This window comes from Crassostrea angulata, chromosome 6 (genome assembly GCF_025612915.1).
Source record: "Crassostrea angulata isolate pt1a10 chromosome 6, ASM2561291v2, whole genome shotgun sequence".
Taxonomy (NCBI): Eukaryota; Metazoa; Mollusca; class Bivalvia; order Ostreida; family Ostreidae; genus Magallana; species Magallana angulata.
The window spans coordinates 26,678,868-26,700,212 of record NC_069116.1 but is presented as its reverse complement, the minus strand read 5'-3'; the positions used below and the strand labels follow the sequence as shown (position 1 = coordinate 26,700,212).

At 35.2% G+C, this 21,345-nt stretch overlaps 2 protein-coding genes across 2 annotated transcripts; one reads left to right on the top strand and one right to left on the bottom strand.

Annotated features, from left to right (window-relative positions):
• The first annotated feature begins 2,689 nt into the window (after positions 1-2,689).
• LOC128189945 (kelch-like protein 13) lies at positions 2,690-6,703 on the top strand. The gene is made up of 2 exons (XM_052861773.1): positions 2,690-2,836; positions 3,773-6,703. Exon 2 carries the CDS (start codon positions 3,778-3,780, stop codon positions 5,575-5,577), a length of 1,800 nt encoding a protein of 599 aa, XP_052717733.1. The 5' UTR covers positions 2,690-2,836; positions 3,773-3,777; the 3' UTR covers positions 5,578-6,703.
• Positions 6,704-10,485: 3,782 nt separating this feature from the next.
• LOC128190650 (glutathione S-transferase theta-1-like) lies at positions 10,486-17,806 on the bottom strand. Its single transcript, XM_052862769.1, has 4 exons — positions 17,409-17,806; positions 12,185-12,315; positions 11,608-11,727; positions 10,486-11,472 (listed from the first exon to the last, which is right to left on the bottom strand). The coding sequence occupies exons 1-4, from the start codon at positions 17,529-17,531 to the stop codon at positions 11,112-11,114; spliced, it is 735 nt and encodes a 244-aa protein (XP_052718729.1). The 5' UTR covers positions 17,532-17,806; the 3' UTR covers positions 10,486-11,111.
• Between the last annotated feature and the right edge of the window lie 3,539 nt (positions 17,807-21,345).

Genomic DNA, 21,345 nt, shown 5'->3' with positions numbered 1-21,345 from the left:
CATCAGACAATATTTACTGCAGATGTTGACGCTTTACTTGCTGCTGACTTTCTCTCAAACACGCTAATCGACGTCGGATTGTAAAATTCACGTGCAAATCGAGTCGCCATTTTAAATGTTAATAAACTACAATTTACGATGTTTCAAAGATTTTTAGTTCAGATTTTTTTTTTACATATGCTGTAAAACGTCTTATGGATTTCACGGCGTGTCAGCTCGTGTATCTCTAATTTGCAGCAAACGCTAGCTTTTTTGTGAGAAAAAACATGCGATATTCCATATACATTTATGGTACATAATGAACGGTAATGTAAGAGAGCATCTTTTCTTTGGTTTGGGGGCATTTTTTCACTAACAGATAACATTATTTACATATGTACGTAAACATCGCCCCGTTTGCTCTCAAATGATTCTTAATTCGTGAGTACAACTATATTATGAACTTTCTTCGACATTTGTTTCCAAGTGTTAGCATCATTTTGTCAACATGCTTTTACAAATAGGCGGGCCTATATAAATACGCCAGTTTGTTGCGACTCGCAATTGAAATACACACCGGTTAGAAAGTGTCATCACTTAACACAATGCTACATCGGCCGTAGCGTATACATTCATGCTATATTTGCGATAAATAATGAAACATGAAGGCCAAAAAATGTGCTTCATAGATGACTGTAGAATTCTGCTGAGCTACAGAAATAAAGCTTCCCGAAAATATTGCCGGGATTTGCGAACCCTAGATCTATTGTTTAGTACATGCAAAGAATAAAATCAAAGAAGATGGGCGAATAAGGCGTGTAAAATGACCATATGAGGACTGATTAAGATTAACTTCAATTCATTTTCTTTCATAGAGTGGGTCTGAGCTCAATATTTTCTTTTTTACAGTCTAAATGTGGTTTAATGGAATTTAATAAACCGATTGGACTCAACAAAAATGTGGAGAGATGACCCACTACAGTTCAAAAATGTCATTTTGTAGCTCAACAATTGAAAGTTTTAGAAATATAATACAAGTCCGAAAATTCGTGGTCATTGTCTCATATAGCATTTAAACAACGCACTTTGTTGTGAATGAAATGGCTCAGTGGTTAGAGCACCAGCCATTAGGAAACTTTATAGAACTTGGGTTCGATACCACCAAAACTTAAAAATTTATAATTTTTTTCTTATCTTTTTGAAATATTTCAAACTGAATATAGTTAGAAATTACCATTTTGTAAACTTGTATAATAACATATCAAATATATTTAATTGAAAAAATGCTAAATTTGAAATTGTATTTTACAACTAAACCAAAAGGGCAGTTGCGCCATCTTACCCCCCCCCCCCCCCATCTTCTTTATATACACAGCTATACGGTCAGAAAAACGTGCGTTCAGCTTGAATTTTGTTTGTTTGGTGTTTTTAAAAACTTATTTTGTATAATTAATCAATATTTGTTGTAAGTTTACTAGAAAAGTTTAATGTAGCAAGTAATTTATGCGTGTTAATGTGTACTGAGAAGCGATAAAATATACATGTGAATTTCCCGAATTCATTCAAGTGGTTTGAATAAATCTATAGCTAAATACAATAGAACAAATGTTTAAAACGTTGATTAATGAAACTGCCGCGACCGAATGCTGTATGATATTTTTTTAAATTTTCATTCACTTTCGTTGTGAGCAAATGGAAATAATCCCCTAAAGTCGAAGATAAAATATTGATTTACTCTTCTGTTTCATGATGACGTGCACTCCAAAAGCAATACCAGTTTTATCAGACAGGTTCTTGTAAACCCATTCCATTTTCTTTACACCTTAATGTATTAACTGACTATGAGGGGAAAAAAAGCAAATGTGATGATCCACAAGACTGCAACTTTTTCCCCGTGAAGAAAATGAGGGAAAATGCTGTCGAGAGGGACAATTAACATACTATATGTATGCCCAAATAGTTAGTAAAAATAAGTATTTTATCATACCAAAGCTTTATTTGTTCTCGTTACTTTGAGAAATCCACAATATATTTAAAGCACAATAGTCCAATCCACACTTTTCAAAAGTTGTTCCCATTTGCAGGGTCAACCCAAAGGTCAAAAAGGAAAAAACCAAAATTCCCCTTCTTCAAACAATCAAATATTTGGGCGTACTGTGATGAAATCGCTTTGGATTTGATTTATTCATTCAATATGTGGTGGCAACCATTCAAACGGGGTTTTAATGTCAACTGATATATATACAAACATATTGATACAAAATATAGATACAAACTTCTATACGACAAAGACTACTGTGATAAATCTTTGGGTCTTTCCCAAAAGATGACGACCAAGAGACACAGCATTTGTAAAGTGTAGAGTGAGATCAGAGCTACGATTTCCACAGAGTTATCCATGTAGGAAACTCACGACTAGTTGTGCGAGTAAGCGTTAAGTATTAGTACATGAATGCGATACTGGCCGCGGTTTTCTACAAAAATAATTATCATACATCACTCATTGTTACATGTAATATGCCACTTTCAAACGACGCCACCGTCTAACAGTACTTTCAGTACTTTGATTTATTTTTATTTACTTTTTTAAGTTTTCAACCTCGAACCCGATGATAAACAAATCATTTATTGCAAGGAAAATCAACAAGAAAAACATAGAGGTTTTTGCCTTAAAAGATATTCTCTTGTGTTTGAAGATATGCTGTACATATTTTTTTCTTTAAAAGGGCTTAAACTGATGTCTTTGTGCTTGCATAAAATTTTATCGAACTCGACCTTCAGTAAATTTTCAACCATCAAAACATTGTGCCAAAGTGTTTTGTTTTTTTAGAAAGTCAAAAGTGGTATACTCTGTGAAGTAAGTGTAAAGAAAATAACCCGTAGTGATGATATTTAAATGTTACAGTTATGCTTTATACAAGAAACACATAACTTTAAAGAAATTCAAACAAAAGAAATGTAGACAGTGGATGAAGTATGGTCAGATTTACCCCATTTCATTTGTAACCAGTAACAAGGCTCTGGTTACAATAGGTTACGACAGTAACAGTTATATTCTTTTGGTGACAAAAGGTAACAGAGGTGACAAGCCTTTTCACAGGGGATCATAAATGGTTACAGCTTTATTCTAGATATGACCTATATGACATAGGTTTACAGTGGTAACAGTCATTTAAATGATTCAAAGGGGGTTCTTTCGATTTGGTCTTATTTGTTGCAATGGTTACCCTAACCCAAACCCTAACATACAGCTGTAACCGGGCCTAACCTAACAATTACATGTGTATTGAATCATAAGTATAGTCTGAAATATCTGAGATTTTCCTTGCTTATCTTAATTTTAAAATTTTGATATTTACTTGCCAGGAAAACGTATAGTTAACCTACTCCATTAATTGAATGGTTATTACCTGACTACTGTTACTTGGAACAGCTGCATTACAGAAATATTAAGAGAGACAGATTCAGTGTCACCTGATGTAAACCGCTGTATATGGTATTAAGTCAACTCATATTCTTTACAGGGTTTTCATTGGCATTGTTTCTGTTTGTTAAGAGTTTGTTGGGGCATCAATCAGTTTTTGTACAAGTTCACATTGAATCTGTCACGTGTGATAGTCACATCAGTTTGATCTGGCTGGTCATTATTTATCTTATCCCGTTACAATTGAGTAGTACTTGCATCTCTACTGGACAATGTTTTTCAGGTGTTCTAGCTCTTCAACCTAGAGTTAAAACAAAATCTGACAAATATTTTTCTGTAAAACTTTTTCATTTTTACAAATATTTTCAGGTAGGATGCCATTATCACCTAGAAAGGTGGCTCGTCAGCTGCTTCATCATCAGCACTCCAGTGGAGCTGAAATGCCCAACAATATTCCAGAAAATATTCTACCTTTGATGGAGATGTCATTAAAAGCACAAAACCATTTTGAGAAAATTGTGATGGGACTTGACGATTTGCGACGTAAATCCCTTCTCTGTGACTATACACTGAAAGCAGATGACGAAAGCTTTGCCGTTCATAAAATTGTCATGGTGGCATGCAGTGATTACTTTCAAGCAATGTTGACAAGTAACATGAAAGAATGTAAGGAGAAAACTGTTGAGTTGAAAGGAATCACAGCCAATGGTTTGAGAATCATTGTGGACTTTGCATACACAGGAGAACTCAAATTAAACACGCAAAATGTTGAAGATGTTCTATCTGCTGCAACTCATTTACAAGTAAGTGATGCAATGAATCTGTGTAGCAAATATCTGGAAGCGTCAATATCTGTCCAAAACTGCGTTGATATTCTGAACATTGCTGAGCTTTATTCTTTGGAACCTTTGCATCTTGCATCGACACGATTTATGCTCCACAACTTTGAGGAATTGGCAGAGTCTGAACAGTATTCAATTCTAAATAGTGTACAATTATCACAACTTCTTGCAAAAAACAGTCTCCGTGTCACATCAGAGTTTATGTTGTTCAATCTGGTGTTGAAATGGATTCGGTACGACCCAGCAGAAAGGGAGCAGTTTGTGTCAGAACTGATACAAAATATCAAACTCCCTCTGATGTCTGGAGAAGAACTTGTTGAGAAGGTCAGTAAAGTTTCCATCATGAAGCAGCACCCTGAATGCAGCAGTCTACTTACAGAAGCCAAGGACTATCACATCGTTGTCAGCAAGCAACCGCTACTCCAGAACAAGAGAACCCAGGTCCGCTCTGACACGCCCGTTCTTGTCATGTGCCATGCTTCAAATTTAGAGACATTCAATTTCAAGTCTAACAAGAGAGGTTATCTTAAGGAAGCTATTGTGCCTCTATATAATCCATCAGTGGCTGTGGTGGATAACTTCTTGTACACCTGTGGGGGGAAATACGAGGGGGCTGGAAGCAGCACAGACATCGCAACGGCCCGCTGTTTTAGATATGATCCGAGATTCGATACATGGTTTGAGCTGGCCTCCATGAACGAACCAAGAAAAGACTTTGTCTTGCTGGCTTTGGGAACAAAGCTTTATGCAATAGCAGGACAGGATGAAAACAAAGTGATGCACACTGTGGAGTGCTATGACATTATGAGCAATGAGTGGGGAATGAGGCAGCCATTAAGTCGCCATGTCTACGGACATGCAGGATGTGTATGTAGTGGGAAAATTTACGTGTCAGGGGGACAGGTTTTTGCAGGAACATGGAAAAAACTTTTTGCTTATGGTCCTGAGGAAGATACTTGGGAAGAGCGAGCTCCAATGTTGCAAAACAGACTTAATCATGTGATGATGGAAGTACAGGAGAAAATCTACGTCATTGGTGGAAACATAGAAGATGCATATGGGTTTCCTATTCCAATAACAGAAATTGAGAAATATTGTCCAATTGCCAACCAATGGATGGTGTGCAAGGCCAAATTCAATATTCGGGAGGCAGGATCCTGTGTGTTGAACAATGACATTCTCATTGTTGGGGGAATAGGGGGAGAGCATTACTTGTCGGAATATGTGCAGAAGTATGACCCCGAGAAAGACAAAATGGAAATCGTGGAACATTTTGCTACCAGAATTAATGGCAAGGCGTGTGCTGTTCTAACTCTCCCTCACTATATGTAGAGTCAGACGACAAATGCATAACTAAATCTCAAATGGAAGTTGTGAATTTAGCTCAAGTAGTAATGTGGTTCCCAGATTTTTTAGAAAATATTCTGAATACCTTTGACGTAAAAACCAGACTTTAAGTTTAAATACATATACTAGTACCTTGCACATTTTAAGATCCAGTATTATTTGTAAAATTCACTACGGCGGTAATTTATGTAATCCAGACGGATGAATTCAAAACAAGTAACGTACACTAAACTGTGTTCGCTGGGTTTTTTTTTACAATCAGGATTACATGCATTAAATGGAAAATTAAGATAACTATTTTAATCTGTTGATTTCAGTGTCATTCATTTGATAATGTTTATTCATTTACTTTTGACAAATGGCATATTTAACATGTACCAGACTATGATGCAAACAATTATACAATCAGTTTTAATTTTACATGTATGTATATGTATATTTTCCTAACTTGTTGAAATTTTAGAACAGTCAGTCTTTTTTTTAATAGGTCTTCTGTTCTGTGTATGAGGACTTCTATACAACATTTTCTTCGTAAAAGTGATTTATATGATACATTTATTTCTCAACTTCATGGCTTTTGCTGTATTATCTTGTCCTGTTACCTCTTTACTCAGTAGTATATCAATGGTTAGGTGGTATCAATTCAAACAAAACTTCATTTAGTGTCTTCTCCTGATCTTTTTCCATACATATGTGCTGTGTTAGATGATGTGACTTACAATACATGTATGTATTTGTTATAATTGAGTTGTGATTTTATTTTATTTTATTTTTTGGGCTTTAATACTTAGACAAATATGCATTATGTTTATTTACTGGTTTTCTTTATAAAGTACTTGTCTCTTCCAAGAAAGGACCCAGGGACATTAACTTTAACCAAATATATGGGGGCTTAGCTACAAGTACTCTTCAAAGAGAATTAACATGTAGTACCCCGGTAAATGCTAATGTATTGTATTTTCCCTAGATGTTAGAAGTTGATTGTACTGTTTTATTGTTTGCGAGCATTTCCCTTTATTCTATCTTAGTTTGTTTTGTGATTTATTTATTATTAAGTATTTTTCCCCTGTCAGATCTGTCAGAGAAAGAAATAAAAATTATTAAAACATGAGACCATTTATCTCTTAATAAGTTTTGATTTCAAAGCAATAAAAACTGAAGGTAGGAAGCTGATTCGACACTAACATATATCGTTTGGCTTGTTGTGAACAATATTGTTTGTACAGCGATACAAGTAGATGTGAAAATAAATTTATCACCTTACCATTTCATAAATCATGATCAATATATTTCCCGAGTACCGATATTGTATGAGATTACAGGTATGCTTGTTTTTTGGTGTATAAAAAGTGACTTAAAATAAAAAGAATCGCAAACATGAAGTAGAAGGCGCAAATAAAAAAGTTTGCGACTCAGCTTTTAGATTTATTTCTTGAGGTACTCGAACAATATCCCGTCAAGGTTTTTATTTACTTCCCGATCTATGTCTTCTTAGTAATGATCAAGAAATGTGAATGTGAAATAAACGAGGAACTAACACATGGAACTTACAGTAAAACATGCTTATAATGAAGTGCCACGCAGCTGTACTTGTATTGCATAGGTAAACTCTCAGGCCGCCAGGACTTTGCTATAACTGACTTCTACTGTATAGAGAGATTGTATTTCTTGGCATACACGCCACATTCTATTGTAGATCTCCCTCATAAATATGTCTGTATAAGTTCGCTGGCTCTCTATTACATAATCTCGTTCTAAAAAAAAAATATGTGGGTACTTCCAGAATATCACCTCGCTCAATTCGTTTATAAATCATTGATGATATTCATGGGAAAATGTACAAATTCCTCATTACTGAATCATTATAAACAATGAGACGGAATAAAAATGACAGAATTATAACAAGTTAAGGACACTTCGCCATTATCAAATAATCCCTGGAAATTAACATTTACCGCTGTGACACAGGAAAGAGGCATGGAATAGTTTGTCAAGTACAATTCAAAATCAAACTATTTTGAATTTTGTTATTTCAATGACAAGGTTTATGTTAGAGATGGCCGCATAACTGCAGAGTTTAGATTGTTTTGCACACAACTTAGCTGACATTATGGTCAGAGAAATAATGAATATGCGGACAATAAACACGAAATTTGTGTACATGTGGGTTTTTTTTTTATGGAACCCGCGCGCGGCGGGGTTGGGATGGATGGGGTACGAAGTACTCCTCGTTTCTAATATAAATTCCCATATTAAAATGAGAAATTTAGGAAGACCCTATTATTGTTTTTTTTTAATAAATGAAATAGCCGTCAAGTACTATTAATAACGAAAAGCGACAAAATCTGATATTCAGTGCATTATTATATGCGAAAATATTAAAATCGAAGATGAAAAACTGAACTTCATGGTTTCTCTATCATATACTTGCTCAAGTCTTTGCGTTGTATTAATGTTTTGATATTTTTTGCAAATTCTACTGTGTTTTAGAAATTTTAATTCCCACTCTCTACCGTTAATAAAATACCTATGTTTGGCACTATTTAACCGTATTGAAGAGAGCACTCAAGTTATGTTAAAAATAGAAACTTGAGCAAGTCTATATCGTTCACAGAACCAGTGGTTTCCTTTGTACTTCTTTTTAAATAGATTCTTTATTTGATATAAGGGGGCTCTCGCTATCCCCAAGTTATTCCTAATTATTTGTATATTGTGATATTGTGCACTTTAGTGATTAAAGTACGTTATGCAACTTTTTGCGTCAACTCTTGTCAAAATGATTTAACAAAATTAAATCGAAACCCTCCCCATTTAGAAAGATTTAAATTGCAAGCTTGTAGTCATTTGATATAACATCTAGTTGAAACAATCAAGATTATGATTGAACACACGATTTCAATAAAATAACTGTATGTTGACAAAATAAAAGTAGTAGCCCAGTAGTTTTTACTTTTATCTTTTTTTTTTTTTGGGGGGGGGGGGGGGGTTCATTTACTAACGCGTTCATATGTACAGTACAGATATTCTGCAATATTCACGCCCTCTTTATCCTACTGTAGTACATGTAGTATCTTCGCTAGCCAAGGGTTAAATCCCCTGTAGAAAAACCAGAGTGGACCGTAAACTCTTGGCTAGCGAAGATGTAGAGGAGCAGAGGGGTTCGTAAACTCTTGGCTAGCGAAGATGTAGAGAAGCAGAGTGGACCGTAAACTCTTGGCTAGCGAAGATGTAGAGGAGCGGAGTGGATCGTAAACTCTTGGCTAGCGAAGATGTAGAGGAACAAAGTGGATCGTAAACTCTTGGCTAGCGAAGATGTAGAGGAACAAAGTGGATCGTAAACTCTTGGCTAGCGAAGATATAGATGGGCAGAGGGGATCGTGAACTCTTGGCTAGCGAAGATATAGAGGGGCAGAGTGGATCGTAACCTCTTGGATAGCGAAGATGTAGAGGAGCAGAGTGGATCGTAAACTCTTGGCTAGCGAAGATGTAGAGGAACAAAGTGGATCGTAAACTCTTGGCTAGCGAAGATGTAGAGGAACAGAGTGGATCGTAAACTCTTGGCTAGCGAAGATGTAGAGGGACAGAGTGGATCGTGAACTCTTGGCTAGCGAAGATATAGAGGGGCAGAGTGGATCGTAAACTCTTGGCTAGCGAAGATGTAGAGGAGCAGAGTGGATCGTAAACTCTTGGCTAGCGAAGATGTAGAGGAGCAGAGCGGATCATAAACCCTTGGCTAGCGAAGATGTAGAGGAGCAGAGTGGATCGTAAACTCTTGGCTAGCGAAGAAATAGAGGAGCAGAGTGGATCGTAACCTCTTGGATAGCGAAGATGTAGAGGAGCAGAGTGGATCGTAAACTCTTGGCTAGCGAAGATGTAGAGGAGCAGAGTGGATCGTAAACCCTTGGCTAGCGAAGTATATGTAACAACAAATAGGTTTATAATAATTTTAAAGGTGTTTTTTCTTTAAATCATAAAAAGAAAAAAGGAAAGAGCATGTTGGGGACCATTCATCCAATGGTCGCCCTTACGTCTACTGAATGCTCTAACCAGCAGACGCTGAGACCGGTTTTGGCCATTACTAACCATTTCGGATACTCTGACTCTAATTGGAACATTGAGATATATTTTTAAATGCTATCACATTCGATCCTAATTTCTTAAAGTTTAAAAGTTTTACTACTACTGAATGTTGACCCCCTACTAATTGCATTTTGGTTTTCCCACAACAAATAGATCTAACTTGACACAGATAGAGTACACAAGTGTAACGCTAAAATCAATTCTTCCTTTTAAATTTCAAGTGTTCATGTACCAAAAAGCTATCCATTTTTAAATTCTTGACCTCATAGCGATTTCACCCGTATCCAATACATTGAGGACTATTTGGAGCTTTTTGCTACGTGACACTACGCATTAGGGAAAATAAATACTGATGTATCAGAATCATACAGTTTTGAAATGCGCATTTTTTACGACTGATTAATCACAAAAAAAGAGGGTCTTTTTATTTCATAGAAATACATGTAACTAGGAGATTTTTTGATATAGAGTAATTGACACCAAATGTATGTATCTTCTGAACTGTAATACAGTTGTTGGAAAATGGTAATGAAACATACACGCCATTTGCATAATAACCATACATTTACTTTACTGAGATTTAGCACGATTCGAAGGTTTGAAGCAAAATGTTAATATTGAAATCGGTTCGTTCGGACCTTCTTTTTTTTAAAATTATCTTCTTGGGGAAATAATCAAACACCTTTTATAAACAGTTTAAAAGTCAAGAGAAGTATTTATGTTGACCTAGAGATAAATAATGTGTATATATACACACATGAAAAAAAAAAAAACTATTCCACTTGACGATACTAAAAACAAAATTATATTCAATATCATTCATGTAAGCTTTTATTGCATGCAGATACATGTATATCAATATGACAACACATGTAACAATTGTAAATGTGCCAATTATCAAATGTAATTCGATCAGATCCACGGCAGATAAAAAAGCGAATTTTGTACAAAGACCATATAGCTTCATTAAGGCTACAGTGTGTAACGTTAAGCATCCAGCATAAGCCTAATGTAATGTAATGTAATATAATGTAATGTAATGGGGTGTACAAAGCCCGTAATAAGACTGTTATAAAGATTTGAATGACAAGAAGTCATTTTCTAACTCGTCATTTAAAGATGTGAATTGGCATTTCGTGATATATAATCTTAATTTTATTTTGTATGCCAATTAAAGCACCGCTTAAACAGATAATGTGTTCACGACTTACATGTATATTAGCTAAGTGGTAACTACTTGTATCAAAGAAACATCATTTTGTTAATGCAGTGTACAGTACAATAAATGAATAACCACACAAATTTGAACATAAAAATTGACTGGATATTGCGATTTTGGATGTTTATGAATCAAAACATATGAATCGCACAAACGCTTAATTAGCGAAATTCATGTATTGCAACAGCCCTTCGGAAGCCTAGCTGGCAACTTCTTTCGTTCAACGCTGGACCAAATTAGCTCGTTCAAGTTCACGAACAAAATCAGTATGTGTGGTGTGAACCTCGTCCCAGAACATCTGTTGTTTGACCTTGCTAAGCCAAGACTCCACCTTGGGCCACATTTTGAAACTGAACCCCGTCCACTCCAGTAGTACAAGGACAGAAGCAGCACAAGAATCCGACACGGTCAGTTTATTTCCGGCGAGGTATTTAGACTTCTCCAAATATTTGTTCTCGAGGATTTCCAGGTGAGTCGTTACCTGGCGAAGACCTTTTTCGATGACCACTTCGTTGGCGCTCTCTGGGGAGAAAGAGTAGCTCTCCAAGAATTGGGGAAACACATAAGTGTAGCCAACTGACCTGCAAGATCGTGTAAAATATTGATTAGTTTTTTTGTGAAAAAAGAGGGAGGAAATTCTTTAGAAAAAAAATGAACATATTAAAATTGATTTCTCTGGATTATCTGTATTTTTGGGAACTGTCATAGAAGATTACCTTAAAAGTTCTCCAAAGGACCAAGATATCACCGATTCGCAGAGCATTTGATTTGGTAACGACATGCCAAATCCAGCGGAAGATGTGTATTTCAAGGAGAGGTACCGAAGTATTGCTGTTCTGAAATTAGAGAATAACGAACGGTTTAACTTAGTTGTGGAATATCGCGTATTTCATATAAAACGCCAACATATATCTGTTTAGTGTTTCAGAGGCAAGCAACGGGAACTTTGCATGTATATTTGAATTTGAATAGAACTAAAAGTACATTTCAAATACTTAAAATGAAATAAGATAATTATATATTTTACATTTACAGTGTTCTTTTTTTCATTTTCATTTATTACTTATTTTTTTTCTTTATACGCATCATATGTTTTGTATAGCTTGTCCTAATAAATTAATTAAACTTGCTTATTGTTAAAGTTGCCTAGCATGTGCATTTTTACGTTGTTCCAAAATAGTCATACCATTGCTTACAATTGCAATAAAACGTTAGAAACTAACAATTAAAAGAATTGAATTTTGGCAAGAATATAGGTACTCGACGAGAAATGGACTTATTAGTAATACTTACGCCTCAAACACCACCACATCGCCATCCACGAGCAGAGGGACCTCCTGGTGGGGATGATTACGGAACACGGGTGGTAAGTGGTTAGGTCCCTTGGAGAAGTCGACGTCAATCAGAAGGTGGGGCAGCTCGTTCTGTAAAAACGTCATAATTAATATCATTAGTATATTTTTCAATCTTTTAATAAAATAAATGTTGTGGAGTATTATTAGTGCTAGCAATTAGAGCGGTTTCTCTCTCTCTCTCTCTCTCTCTCTCTCTCTCTCTCTCTCTCTCTCTCTCTCTCTCTCTCTCTCTCTCTCTCTCCCATGTTCTATCGTATATTACTGAGGAAACCTAAGCAACAAATATATTTCCTGACCTTGAGGGTGGTTCTCAATATCTGCAAGCAATAACTTGTGCACTGTCAGATGCCTAATTTCAAAGACATCGTGTCCTGTAAGTGCACAATTTGCATTCTTTCCAAAATTTTCTTCAAGCCATGAATGGATTTAATAAATTTATTGCATTTTTAAAAGGCCACGTAGGAGAATGCACTGCTATAAACTTGAACATAAGATTTAATCATAAGTTCATGTATACAGGTCTACAGTTCCCACATGAAATATTTTCATAATTTTAGAAATCATTACCTTTACTGCTGAATTTTTACAAGCAAGTATATAAAATCATTGAACATTTTTTAGACCACAGTTTCGTTACCGAGAATTTTTTCATGTGTATAGATGTATACAAACAAGTTCTCAAATCACTTCAGAGCTGTGGCCAAGAGTGCATTTCAAAATGAAAGTTCAAACGTCTTCAATGAAAACTATAGAGTGGAAATGCTAATGTAAATATAAACAATAGCATGTACCCTAAGAGACGTTCATCTCTAGAGAAAGAAGTTGACAAGTATGTTCTGAAGACCTCTTGACACTGACCATAAAAAGAAGGACCCGGATGGTATGATTTTCCTGATAAATTCTTAGATATTCAGAAAAACTAAAGAGGCTTTTATCACGAAAGCACTGGAGATTCGCGGAAGTTCAAAAGTCTTTTGACAGGTGACCACTCGCTGAAATGTCTGATTTATAGTTCATATCACCACCAATGACCAATAAATACCCGACGATAGGTACTCTCAGGGGGGTACAAAGCGCTTGACTGATTCGTTAGAGGGTACATGTGTGCACTTAGATTTTTAATGTAAGCCAACATGAAAAAAAGAAAGGAATACTGTTTGCGTCCTGTTTTGCAGCAAGTAATCTCTGCAGATAAGACTTGCATAAACAATATTTTTTTTAGAAATACCGGTAGCACCCCCTTCAAAGAAACGTTTTCTTTATAAATGAGAAAATCAGGAATGTATTATGTATACATATACATAATAGGGAATACAGAGATATTCTAGGAAAAAGTTATTGGACAAATGTAAGAAAATCGATGATATCTACTTTGTTTAAAAAAAACATGCATACATGCGCCTGAAACCCCAAGAACTGGTGGTATACGAGTGTTTATCTGTCAGTAAAGGCATGTCTTTTCTTATCCACGGAATCGGGATAATGTGCGTACCTGTAACTCTTTAGGTAGATTTCTCATAAAATGGAATGAATAAGAAAATTAGAAAGCTGGTTCTAAATAAAACGCTATTTAAATGGGGTTTTATCTCATGCGCAGTATAAGATCAAATAACATAAACAAAATAAAAAAAACAGGGGAGAAATTTATTAAACCTTTAAGTCAATATTTATCACTCCTGTGCAATATTTTGCCTGATTTTTTTTTTTTTTGTTATATGAGAACGTTCCTCTTAAATACTAAGATCCCATACATCGTTTGCTATTCAATACACGGTTGGTATATGTGGAATACAAAGCTCACCTGGTTTTTACGCCAGGTGAGCTTTGTAGCCCACATATTCTGATTAAAACATGTCTGTTAAATAAACCAAATATTAGCATCTTGTCATACTAGAAGTGACTTATTTTTCCCGTATTGAAGTGTGGGTATGGAAATTAACAGGGAAACCCCGCTAAAACAAAGGACATGTACCGTGTTTGAATTTCACTCTTTTACTTGGTTGCATTTTTTCCGTTTTACAATGCCCTTTGGGAGCCAGACTTTTGTATTTCCATTTGAAGAAGGTTAAAATACCGAGTGCTTAAGAACGATTCTCTCTCCAACTATCAAAACTTGGAGATTTTTTTCTATTTATGACCGTTGTATTTTACGTTCAAGATGAGCTAGAATACTACTTTTTGAATATAGTTTTACTATTTAAAGATCTGTAGTATGACATATTTATGTCATTTGTCTGTTTCAATGGTAAAAAGTCGATGATTTGCATGCCCCCTTTAAAAAATCAAGATTACAAGATATTGATTTAAAAATAGTAACTTCTTTAATAAATCGATTGAATGGTCTATTCTTATTTTTTTCTTAAGAAGGTCATCGTCGAATTTTGGCAATTGGTATTGAAAATCTGATACTTGTATTGGCTAGAAAGCCTCGGAGGGTAGTAAATATACAGTTTTTCAAAAGAAAGATTACTACTAATTCAGTTTGATTGTATAGAATCGAATTTATTTCTCATTGAAAAACTGGAAATGGCTACCATTAAAAGACACGGCTTCTTCTATCACTTAGTCCCGATGGGACTTATAGATATTCATTTCGGTATATTCATAATTCACTTAAATTTACAATGACGATATCAGAAAGACATAATCGCATGCATACAAAGGCATGTCAGCGCATAGATAATACATGGCTCTATAATTAAAATTCCCAGCGCTCAATAACGGAAAACAAGTGCATGGTTTTTTGGTTTTTTTTTCAATTTCACGGCTTGCATTAGAATTTGTAAACAACTGACTTGATAAAGAGCGTATTTAATATTTCAGGATCATTTGACATCGCCTTAAACTGGAGAAAACATTTCTATCTTTTTTAGGGTTATTTAATCTTCCTAAAAAAATCAAGCTAGACGATTTGATTTAAACTGTGAACGTGCACTTTCAAATTTTCAGCAATGGGTGTTATTATTTACATATAGTTGTGAATTGATCCCCCAAACTTAAAAAAAAATTTAACTACTAGTATACCCTTATAAAAATATATTAATACCCAAGTATTGTTTGTGTACACATGTTTTAATTAGAGCTTTTATGTGAGGAAATAAACTGATATAAACATTTAATCTACACCAAAAATAATCACTTGCAGTGCATTTGAAATACTGATCATTTCTAAAGAAATTTTTGGAAATAAAGATCAAAAAAGAAATCAACATAATGTAGATTTGTTCACCGTTATTAGATTCGGAGCAACGGTTTTAAATGGGAGAGGGGGGGGGGGTAGAATATATGGCGGGATTCCTGCTGTATAACATAATACTATTAATCCAAGTTGATTTTCACCAAAGAACTTAATGAAATAATGGAACATTTTATATCCCATTTAGATATTGGTGCAACAAAAAATAAAATAAAACGAAAACTGCGTGGGGGGTGGTAAGCCATTTATAACACCTACATGTGTATTTGTCATTGAATTTTTTTTCCCTTAATATGTTTATTAATTCAGTTTTGCAGTCAGTATATTGTAGAGTGAATAGAAAATCGATGAAGTACGTATTAAGCAATTGAATATAATATATGTCATCAGTTGTATATTGATCCGTGGCCATAACGACAATTTTTCTCTCTTTCTTTCTCTCACTCTCACATATACATGTAGACACAATTGACAACAGACATGGCGAGATACAATGTTGTTTTGTCGTCATTCTACTATTTAAATCGATGGTTCAATATTTGTCCTTTTAGCTTTGAAGTGTTTTTTCGACCCATACTTACATGCGATCCCATTCAGTAAACGGACTCGAAAACTTTGTTTTAGTTACTGCATGTGAATCAGTTATACACTACTGAAAAAATAGATCGAAACACTAACGCAGACACCATGCATAATAATTTTTATATTAGATGGACAGTGACTCTTTTTTTTCAATGAAAACTTGAAACAGTAATCACAAATTGTCTCATTGAGAGAAGCAAGTGGATTGACATATTACAGTAACCGATAGAAGTGAAATATTTTGTAGATTATTTAATAAGCGTACAATACTACTACTTATTTTTGGATATCGTTGGTTCCATTACACTACAATAGGATATGCAGACAAGTCGAATACCGCAGGCTCGGAAAAATAAAATCACTATTATAAAGACATCAAAAGCTTTAAACGAAAGAAGCAAACGATGTGCATGTGTCGGTATTACCAAAATATGAAATAAATTATTCTATAAAAAATAGATTTTAAAAAACGTTGTTAATAATCCGTATCTACCAATCAATGGTATACCAAAATAATATTTCTGCATCCCTATATGAATATTTCACACGTCATTTGTCCTCACTCTGCTCTTTCTATTCAACACAGATATAATGAGCAATTGTCTGCGAACAATCGTTGCAAAACACATCAATGCCACACGTATTTTAATTTAACAGTTTATTATAATAAAAACGCGCGCAGACACGCATGCCATAAATAGGAACATTAATTAATGAATTAATTGGTTAACTAATTAAAATCATACTGAGAACAAACTGTTGGCGACATAATGAAAATACATTGAATTGTTTTTGATTGGACAGTGTTCGTTAATTGGCATTTTGATTGTCTGTGAATAAAAAATACACGCATATTTGACAAATAAAAACACAGCAGTGGACGATTTAACGTTGTCTCAGAAAAAGGCCAAAACATTTCTTTGGGGATATTATAAAAATAATTGAAGATGCTGGTATTATGAATGGTTAACCTCCCAGGTTGAGGTTGTCTTATACGGCTAGTGAAATAACCAGAAACAAATTGTGAAATCACCCAAAACTTTCCTCACTTAAAAGGAAAGTCCAAACACTTTAATTTACCAAGCCAAATCTAGTAAAGAATATCTCAAATCATATCTTGTCATTTCAAGCTCTGACCACTATCAAAGACATGTCGATACAATAATAAAACATAGAGATAATGTTGAATTAAACTCGAAGAAACTGCATGCAATTGTACAGTGAAAAATCATCAAAAAGATGAATGTTCCATGGTGCCATTTATAAAGATAATCTCATCGTCATTATAAATCACTTAAAACAAAATAGAAATTTATAATATAAATTTTCTACTATTCAATTTGCAAAAATTACAACCAAGTCTATAAGAAACAAAGTCATTTACCTGTATGACATAGAGCCAGACCGCTCGACAAGCTGGTGAAATCCTGACCAAATAGAGTTCCATAGGACCTTTGTGGAAACCATTCTTTTTCGTGGAAACTTTATCAACACCATTTGTATCCATTTCGAAGGGCTTAATTTGTCTCTTCAGCAAATCACCTGCCTTTCACATTTAATAAATCAAATCCAAATTGATATATGTCTACGCAACATTCGAATTAAAATAAATAACAACTTGCTAGTGCATACGACTGCACATTTCTGCTTAGTGTCACACAGAGGGGGAGAAATTGGAATTCGGGAGAAAGAAGCTTTGCGGACGATTTAAATGAGCGGGACAGGTTCTGTGTAATAAATCAGCTTCGCAAATAACACAAACAAATATATAAACAGGAAAGAGAAAATATTTAAATCCCCCCAATCCCCTAGCAGATACTACAAGTCGAAACCCGAACCAACGGTTGGCCATTACATCCCAGGTGTAATAGACGCTGTTATTGCAAAATCTATTCAAATTAATCAATTAAATATCTCAGCGTACTAGTAACATTTGAGAACGTAAAAGTACAAGTTCCATTCACTGTAAAATATAAATAATCTTATGAAAAGTTTACTTTTTTAGTTATCACAAATTTTGGTTGAGAATTTAAAGTTAATTCATTAAGACCTTTCAGAGAGGTGCAATGAAAAAAAGTAAGGTATATTGCAATTAAATATGTTCATCGAATGTTAAAATTATTGTGTATTGGGAAAAGTTGTTTGTTTTGACTTGCGTTACTGCCAAAGCAATTCAAATAAGCGTTGTCACGTACCAAATGACACAATATTTTATTCATTAATCCAATTGATTTGATTTCGGTTATATATGTAAATCATCTATCACTTATTACAATTAGCAGAAGCTTTTTCGCTCATTTGGTTCTATGTCACTAATAAGTGCGATAAAATGCTGCAGGGTGGTTCATAACGGAATAAGTTCAATACCGATTTTTTAAACTTGATACAGCAGACAGTCTCCAGACTTCTGGAAGTCTGTTTTTTTGTCCTTGTTATATTCATAATGACCCCCCCCCCCCCCCAAAAAAAAAACCGCCAAAAAACAGTGGTTGACCAGATACAGTAAAGTTATGATAATCGAAATAATGTAGGGCTAGTTGTATGTTTTCATGTACATGTATCTAATTCAAAAAAAGGTTAGCTGTTGACGGCCAATGTCTTACGAGAGGATCGAATTGACCCCGCGACCATTTTATTCTTTGTTGTGGCATTTCCAAGGATTTAAACACAGACAGGCATCACAAGCTAAAAATTGGAAATGTTACCGTGGATTACATGTACCTGTACAATGATAGCTGAGAAAGATCTGTCCCAGTCTCAGCTTGGGTATTGGTTTACGACACAGATAATGAACTTTTTATCCGATTATTATGGTACACCCATAAGTATGAATGAAGGGGGAAAAATTATATTTTGCGTATTTAAATGCCATAGTTGTAGGTAAACAATTTAAATGCAAAGAAAGTAATTCTAAATTACGTAAAAATCTTAATGATTGCAAATAACTGGCACTAATAGGTCTTTTGGTTAAACTGTGAGAGCCGTCGGATGACGTCCGAATAACTATTTGTACACAACCCCCTAAAGCTTTGCTTGTCTGTTCGTCGGTAGAGTGACAATTTCAATACATGTAACTAACATTTAAATGGGGGTAGGCGAGAATAATCGAAAGCTTTGCTTTGTTTTGTCGATAAATAATCTCACGGCACGTTCTTTAAAGAAGTGTAATGCACACTTCAATGTTCAGGAATATTAACAATACGATATGTAAAACTGATGAATAGCTTTGTCAATGCGTCTACAAATATTGCATGCAAACACAGTTAATTATGACTATGACGGTCCGTTAACTTCCACAAAATTCCTCTCGTGCACATCATGGGTAAGGTATTGTTCCTTTGAGAGAGAGAGAGAGAGAGAGAGAGAGAGAGAGAGAGGGGGGGGGGGTGAGGGAGAGAGAGAGGGGGAGAGGGGGGATTGGAGTGAACATAGTTGCTTATTGCTCTAGAAGGCGTCTGCACTCCAGTAAGAACAGAAAAGTGGAGAAACAAACCCATCGAAAAGGAACCACAAGCAAAATAAGTGTTATATGAATTATATTGTTAATGGTATAATAATTAAAATATATTTTGACCATTAAATAATCAATATTTATTCATATCAATATAACTAAATATAAACCTTGTTTCATACAGATATATCAATATTGTGCAGGATTTAACCAAAACACATGTTAAATAAACACACACACATACATCCACACTATTCCCACCCTACATAAATTTTCACCCCCAATAAAATCACTTTTACAGAAAACTATGCTTCTTCCTTCTCGACCCTTGGTAGGTGAAGCGATTTGTGCCTCTTTAATCCGTGTCCCGAGCCCTTTCTCAAGACGCTATCAGAACGGAAAAGAAAAGTTCCAGGCAATATAATTTCACAGACACTTGAGTTAGGGTTGACGCTCACTTTAAGTTCATATCTAGTCGTTTTCCGCCTCCTTCCGCCATGATTTGTCGATGATTTTTCTTGTAGTAAATCTGCAATTTCCGGTATTTGAGATGAAATGTAATCAAAAAGATCGGCTTTCTTTTCCTTCCCCTCATATCTTGAGCTGTGGACAGCACTTACTTTGCGTCGCCCTGGCCTCGCAGCTCCCGGGCGGTTTTTCGGGTTGGACGTACACGTGCTTCTTCGCCTTCTCTCCTTCTCAACATCGCTTTCGAAATCCGACGACGATTCGTCTCTCGAGGTATCCCAGAAAGCCGATTTCTTCCCTTGACCTTTGCAATTTGTATCTAATGCCAAGGTATCTTGCGAGTTATTGACGCTTTGCGTCCACGACGAGCTTAGCGTCTTTGCGCGTCTGCGTCTCTCTCTGGTTCGAATGGAATCCTTGGTAGTTACAGTCCCTGGGATATCTATTGCAGAAATAGAATCGTTGTCTTTCGCATCACTGAAAAAAATTTCATTTTCATCCAGGAATATTGTAGAGGGGTCTGCATCTTGAAAGAAGTTTTGTTTGCTCTCGCTCTTGTTTTGTCTCGCTGGAATCCAACAGTCTTCAATCGACAGGACATCGGAATTGTCGAACGGTTCCGAAGCATCGACACTTTGCGGCGTCGTTGGATAACCACTGTCGGAAAACTTCAAGTAACGAGAACTAGAGCGATGTACTTGACGCTTCAAATTTGGAGACAACGCTTTTTCCTGTTCAAGTGCGTCCAAATTTTTCGGTTTTTGCTTGGACGAAATTGATATTCCCATTTCTCCCTACAAATTGTTGCAGTATATTTACCTGTAAGTTGTGAAACTTAAAGTAAAATAATTTTAGGTCGTTTCATCCTCAAAATTTTGAATTGTATCGAGTTGTGTTTATCTATTTCTTGACAACATATACCTCCCATGAGATTTCATCGCATTATAACATTTCAGTCAATACACGTATTTACAAATATGTCATAATTTGTCAAGTTTTGCACTTCTTTTTATTGACCGAAATGATTTAAACATCAATAAGCCAATTATTCCCCCAACTTTTGCACTACATGTGATTAAATGCGCAAACATGTTTATCGCTTCGCCAATATCTTTAGTCAATGTGACCGAATTAACAGACCGTACTGAGCATTGGCATCAACATCAATTGCTAACAATTTCCAATGTCTTTTACTGGAATCTTTCTCACTAACGACACCAATACACACTGGTTGAGATCTTGATACTCGTTGACTTGCAAACCTCGAACAAAAGCTCGTGTAGCTGTTGAAATTTTATGGCATTTTTCGAGGGGGTGAAAGTTTATTGTTCAATTGTTTTTGTGGGGTTTGTTTTTCGTTCTGTCTTCTTCGGGTGCAATTTTTTAAAAAGCATTTAATCAA

Bases quoted from the DNA above. Each gene is read 5' to 3' on its own strand.
- LOC128189945 (XM_052861773.1), top strand. From the start codon at position 3,778: ATGCCATTATCACCTAGAAAGGTGGCTCGTCAGCTGCTTCATCATCAG.
- LOC128190650 (XM_052862769.1), bottom strand. From the start codon at position 17,531: ATGGATACAAATGGTGTTGATAAAGTTTCCACGAAAAAGAATGGTTTC. The intron at 11,728-12,184 runs GTAAGTATTACT...CTCTAATTTCAG, and splicing joins GATGTGGTGGTGTTTGAGGC to AACAGCAATACTTCGGTACC. The intron at 11,473-11,607 runs GTAATCTTCTAT...ACGATCTTGCAG, and splicing joins TCCTTTGGAGAACTTTTAAG to GTCAGTTGGCTACACTTATG.